The 6,344-nt window shown below is 48.2% G+C and overlaps 1 protein-coding gene across 2 annotated transcripts; it reads right to left on the minus strand.

Moving 5' to 3' along the window:
- Positions 1–589: 589 nt before the first annotated feature.
- LOC129639065 (melanoma-associated antigen B5-like) lies at positions 590–6,070 on the minus strand. Of its 2 annotated transcripts, none has more exons than XM_055563922.1 (2): positions 5,948–6,070; positions 590–1,911 (listed from the first exon to the last, which is right to left on the minus strand). In XM_055563922.1, exon 2 carries the CDS (start codon positions 1,857–1,859, stop codon positions 780–782), a length of 1,080 nt encoding a protein of 359 aa, XP_055419897.1. In that variant the 5' UTR covers positions 1,860–1,911; positions 5,948–6,070; the 3' UTR covers positions 590–779. The 2 variants fall into 2 exon arrangements, with proteins under 2 accessions (XP_055419897.1, XP_055419898.1); XM_055563923.1 differs by having other exon boundaries at positions 5,985–6,069.
- Between the last annotated feature and the right edge of the window lie 274 nt (positions 6,071–6,344).

A 6,344-nucleotide genomic window follows, 5' to 3' on the forward strand; every position in this document is an offset into this window, starting at 1 on the left:
GAAGGTTTGGCCTCTACTCATCACTTCAGGACCTCAACTACCCCACCACACAACGGCAATGAAAATTACATTCCACTGAGGACTCATAGTTTCCTAAAGTCCCAAACTGCCTTACTCAGGAAATTTACACTTAACTGCCATCACCCAGTGGCAAAGAATCCTCCTGAAATGCTGGAGGCACAGGAGACGTGGGTTCAATCCCTGGGTCGGGAAGATCGCCAGGAGAAGGGCACTGCAACCCACTCCGGTATTCTTTCTGGGAAAATTCCATGTACCAGAGAGGCATGGTGGGCTATCATCCATGGGGTCACACATGACTTAAGTGATTGAGCAGCCAGGCAGGCAGGGCCATCATAAGGAATACCCTCCACTTCAACCATTCTTTTTACTTTACATATAAGTCATAGAGAGTATTTCAGTATCTTACTCATATGAGTGTAACTCATAAGCTCTAAAATTCTGTGAGTAGACGCTGGGTTTTCTTTATATTAGCATCCCCAGTACTAGTGTTGAGCCTTCCCAAGAGCAGATTCTCAATGTTTGATGAATAAAAGAGCCAATAAACACAAGGTTTACTTTACCAGCATTTTACTTCTCTTACTTTCTTGAAGAAGCTAAGGAACTCAGAGCACAGATCAATTACTTTAACAAAGCTAAAGACTAAAAGGAACAAGAAAAACTAACATTGACCATGTTTTACTTTTTTTCTATTCCATTATCCTAACTATTTTACTATGGGATTCTTTCACATTTCCAAGAATATAATCCCTATTGTGATGCTATATTTTCCTGGCTGGGGGTAAGAACTTCACATACTTCCTTATGGGTGGGATGATAATATTGAGCATGTCCTTGGGAGGTGTACTGACTTTGACAGTAGGGTCAGGCCTGGCTGCATGCATGCCTTGGGCTTTCTCTTCTTCATCTCGCAAAGCTTCTTCATAATAAGCGGGGAAGTCACTGGGAACAGCATCATTGACCTTTGCCAAAAATTCCAGGACTTTCATCTTGCTGGTTTCAAGATGTGCTTTTGGGCCCCACAGAAACTCATAACGTGGAGGATCACTGTTGGCCACCTGGCGGTACTCCAGGTACTTCAGCCTCACTAAATCTTTGGTGATGAGCTTTCTGGGCTCTCCAAAGATAAAGTGCTTTCTTCCAGCATATACTCGCATCGTACCCAGGTATTTCCAGATGTCTTCCTCAGTGGCACAGTTGCCCTTCAGGAAGATCATACCCAGGAGATTCATCAGGAGACCAGTCTTGGGTAAACCCCTTCCACCACGCACCCTCCCATTGTTGGGGAGCTTCAATTTGCTGACCAGATTATAGCAGGGAACGACTGAATCAACTTCCTTCAGATCTACCGCAAAGACTAGCTCAATGCGTTCAGAGGCTCTCTTGAGAATCTCAGCAAATCGGTCATGGTGGCTTTGGTGGATAATCTTCAGGATGTCTTCCTTCATCATGAGCTGCTTCATTTTATACTTGTACAGAAGGAACTGCTCCAACAAGCTAGGTTTCCTGGTTAAACAGTCAGTTCCTGGGGTCTCAGTGAAGGGTGGGACCTCATAGGGAAGTGCCCTATACTTAGATTGGCCATTGAATGCTTCACAAGATCTAGTGTAAGAAAAGAGAGCAGTAGTGGCGATGGTCGGTACTCTTTGACGCTCCCGGGAAGTGCTACATGACTCAGCACCAGGCAGACTCTGGGTAATATCTTCACACTGAAGAGAGGAGGTAGTGGACTCCTCTTCTGCTGTTGCTATGGCCTGAGCACCACCACAACTCTGGGTCTTGCCTTGGGCTTGGGGACATTTATCACCACCACGGGCCTTACTCTTCTTCCTTCGAGGCATGGTCAGGGACAGCAGGAAGGAGTATAGACAGGAGCTCAGAAGACGTGGGCACCTGGAGGAAGGAGAATAAGATGCTGTAAGCACCTCAGCAGGGAGATTCCACCTTGGCTTTAACCAAGGCCACATCTGCAGGGTCCTTGGGGGCACTGGTCGAGGACCTCTCAAGGCTTCTGTGTTGATCAGCCTGTCCCCTGAGAAAACTGTGGAGGATATTAGAGCCTTAGAATCCAGCCTGCCAACCCTGCTAGGGGTATACTAGGGTGACAGCAGGGGCTGGCAGTAGGGAGCCTCGCTTCTGGGTTTGAGGGTATTCTCAGTTTATAGTCAGGGTCATCATAGTCATATAGTCAATTGTTGGCAGGTCTAGAGCCTCCTCTTTTCTGATGCTTTGAAGCTGACACCTCAAACCAAAGTCAGCACTTCCTAGAGACCCCAGAGGGGGAAGTGAAGGGGTTCCTTAGCCCTTCTCTCTGTCAGAGGATACCCAACTGAGAGCTATGGGGAACCCACTCTTTCAGGGGCTGCTTGGGTCCTCAGTTCTCCTTAAGGATGCTCACCTGGTCTCCAGGTGGTATCTGGTATACCTCCCCTCTGCTGACTGGTGGCTGCAACGTCATACTAACCTCATACTCTTCTCTCTCAGATTTGATGTGGATTGTCAGCCTCAGCCTGACAGTCCTGCCCTGAGCCTGCAAGTTCTGAATGAAAACGGCGGGGCCTAGATTTTTTGTGATCTATTGTCACTCTGCTTATTTAACTTATCTGAAATTCCAGGCTGGATGAAACACAAGCTGGAATCAAGATTGCTGGGAGAAATATCAATAACCTCAGATACGTACATGACACCACCCTTATGGCAGAAAGCAAAGAAGAACTAAAGAGCCTCTTGGTGAAAGAGAAGAGAGAAAAAGTTGGCTTAAAACTCAACACTTAAAAAACTAAGGTCATGGCGTCCAGTCCCATCACTTCATGGCAAATAGATGGGGAAACAATGGAAACAGTGAGAGACTTTATGTTCTTGGGCTCCAAAATCATGGCAGATGGTGACTGCAGCCATGAAATTAAAAGACTCTTGCTCCTTGGAAGAAAAGCTATGACCAAACTAGATAGCATATTAAAAAGCAGAGACATTGCCTTGCTGACAAAGGTCCATCTAGTCAAAGCTATGGTTTTTCCAGTAGTCATGTATGGAAAAGGTCAGTTTTCATTCCAATCACAAGGAAAGTCAATGCCAAAGAATGTTCAAACTACCTCACAATGCACTCATCTCACATGCTAGTAAAGTAATGCTCAAAATTCTGCAAGCCAGGCTTCAGCAGTATGTTAACTGTGAACTTCCAGATGTTCAAGCTGGTTTTAGAAAAGGCAGAGGAACAAGAGATCAAATTGCCAACATCCACTGGATCATCAAAAAAGCAAGAGAGTTCCAGAAAAACACCTATTTTTGCTTTATTGACTATGCCAAAGCCTTTGACTGTGTGGATCACCACAAACTGTGGAAAATTCTGAAAGACATGAGACTACTAGACCACCTGACCTGCCTCTTGAGGAACCAATATGCAGGTCAGGAAGCAACAGTTAGAACTGGACATACAACAACAGACTGGTTCCAAATAGGAAAAGGAGTACGTCAAGGTTGTATATTGTCACCCTGCTTATTTAACTTATATGCAGAGTACATCATGAGACGCTCGGCTGGAAGAAGCACAAGCTGGAATCAAGATTGCTGGGAGAAATATCAATAACCTCAGATATGCAAATGACACCACCCTTATGGCAGAAAGTGAAGAGAAACTAAAAAGTCTCTTGATGAAAGTGAAAGAGGAGAGTGAAAGTTGGCTTAAAGCTCAACATTCAGAAAACTAAGATCATGGCATCTGGTCCCATCACTTCATGACAAATAGATGGAGAAACAGTGGAAGACTTTATTTTGGGGGGCTCCAAAATCACTGCAGTTGGTGACTGTAGCCATGAAATTAAAAGACGCTTACTCCTTGGAAGGAAAGTTATGACCAACCTAGATAGCACATTCAAAAGCAGAGACATTACTTTGCCAACAAAGGTCCGTCTAGTCAAGGCTATGGTTTTTCCAGTGGTCATGTATGGATGTGAGAGTTGGACTGTGAAGAAAGCTGAGCACAGAAGAATTGATGCTTTTGAACTGTGGTGTTGGAGAAGACTCTTGAGAGCCCCTTGGACTGCAAGGAGATCCAACCAGTCCATTCTAAAGGAGATCAGTCCTGGGTGTTCATTGGAAGGACTGATGCTGAAGCTGAAACTCCAGTACTTTGGCCACCTCATGCGAAGAGTTGACGCATTGGAAAAGACCCTGATGCTGGGAGAGACTGGGGGCAGGAGGAGAAGGGGACGACAGAGGATGAGATGGCTGGATGGCATCACCGACTCGACTGACATGAGTCTGAGTGAACTCCGGCAGTTGGTGATGGACAGGGAGGCCTGGTGTGCTGTGATTCATGGGGTTGCAACGAGTTGGACACAACTGAGCGACTGAACTGAACTGTATGGATGTGAGAGTTGGACTATAAGAAAGCTGAGCACCAAAGAATTGATGCTTTTGAAGTGTGGTGTTGGAGAAGACTCTTCAGAGTCCCTTAGACTGCAAGGAGATTAAACGAGTCAAACCTAAAGGAAATCGGTCCTGAATATTCATTGGAGGGACTGATGCTGAAGCTGAATACTTTGGGCACCTTATGGGAAGAACTGATTCACTGGAAAAGACCCTGATGCTGGGAAATATTGAAAAAGGGAGGAAAAGGGGACGACAGAGGGTGAGGTGGTTGGATGGCATCACCAACTCGATGGATATGAGTTTTAAATAAGTGCTGGGAGTTGGTGATGGACAGGGAAGCCTGGCACGCTGCAGTCCATGGGGTCACAAAGAGTCAGGCATGACTGAGTGACCAAACTGAATTGAACTGATTCAATTTTTGGTAGTCCTTTCAATCTTTCCTTTGACCCTTTGCATGATCTGGGATTTCTGTCTTCCTGCCAGCCTCTCCTGAAACAACAACCCAGTAACATTTGAGGGTTCCCCCACTTTCCCATGGTCTCTAAGGCTGAGAATAGCAGATGGATTCTTTTGTACCCCATACAACTCCTGGAAAGATCTGGAAATCCTCCTACTGTGGGGGAATAAACTACCCCTTATAAATAAAATCTTTCACTCGCCCCACGTGCTGCCTTCCTGCCTTGCTCCCCACCCCCGCCCATCCCTTCACCATTCCATCCTAGTGATACCATAAGAGAAAATGAGTGTCAGTCATCACATCACCAGTTGCACAGACACGCCAGGCTGCCAGCAGGGCAGGAATTCACTCTGTCCTCACATAGGGTCCTCATCCCAACCCCTGGCCACCCTAGAATGCTTTCATCTGCTACCTTGAGGCCCCTCCCCTAAAAAACCAACACCCTCACAATCTCAGAGACCCTCCTCAAAGAAGTCAGCCTGATCGCCCTGTTTGGGTCTTCCCAAGCTTGACGGAACCACAAGTCCTGTGCCACTTCACTGTTCTGGGGTGGAGGTCCCCTCAGACCTCACTCAGAGTTGCGTCCTCGAATTCCTTCAGGGCAAGGTGGTCGAGCTCCTAATCTATCATATAGAAAAGGAAGGCTCACCTCTACCTGACCGCCATGCTTGGGTCCTCTGAGAGCAACAACCAGGACCTTGTTCAGACTTTCCACCTGAATTTCCTCTCTCAGACCCTTGTTAGGGTCTTCTTCCCCCTCTAAACTGGGGCCACCCATTTCAACCAAGGTCCTCACCTCCCGGATAGGCTCTGGGCAGGAATCTTCCTCCACCAGAGCGTCAGGGCTTTGTGGGCGTGAGGCATGGGGGAGGGGGGGTAAAGCACGGGGGAGGTGGGGCGAGGCACGGGGGAGGGGGCGAGGCACGGGGGAGGGGGCGAGGCACGGGGGGGGGGGGGCGAGGCATGGGGGCGGGGGCAAGGCACGGGGCAGGGTGCGAGGCACGGAGCGGGGTGCGAGGCAAAGATGGGGGGTGCGGCAGCATGGGGTGGGGGAGGTTGGGGGTTTGGGGGGGTCTCCCATTCATCATTCAGGCTCCTCACCTTGACTCGGTTCCTGCTAGAGCCTGGAAATACTCACACGCCTGAGGCCACGTGCCACCGCTGGAGGCAAACTTGCTCGGCTTCCTTAGCCGCCTAGCAGGAAGTGAGTGCTAGCTACTACCTAGGAGGAAGTGAGCACCTCACCATAGATAGTGCCTCGATCTCTGGCGCCCCCTCTGGGAGTGGAGGACACCCACAGTTTCACATAGGCTTCTCAATTACACTCCTTTCAGGACCTTGGGCACTTCCTTCTGTCACTGTCCTTACAACGAGGTCCTTACCTACTTGAGACCTTCCTTGCAGGAAGCTGCCTGATGGCACAGGTCTAAGAGTAGGTACAGGGTTGTCCCTGCAGGACTCCCTAAACGAAAGGTTGGTGTTCTCCTCAGTAGTCCTG

Source organism: Bubalus kerabau, chromosome X, assembly GCF_029407905.1.
Source record: "Bubalus kerabau isolate K-KA32 ecotype Philippines breed swamp buffalo chromosome X, PCC_UOA_SB_1v2, whole genome shotgun sequence".
NCBI lineage: Eukaryota > Metazoa > Chordata > Mammalia > Artiodactyla > Bovidae > Bubalus > Bubalus kerabau.

What these genes read in the sequence shown, in the direction of transcription:
- LOC129639065 (XM_055563922.1), bottom strand. Translation starts at nt 1,859, where the DNA reads ATGCCTCGAAGGAAGAAGAGTAAGGCCCGTGGTGGTGATAAATGTCCC.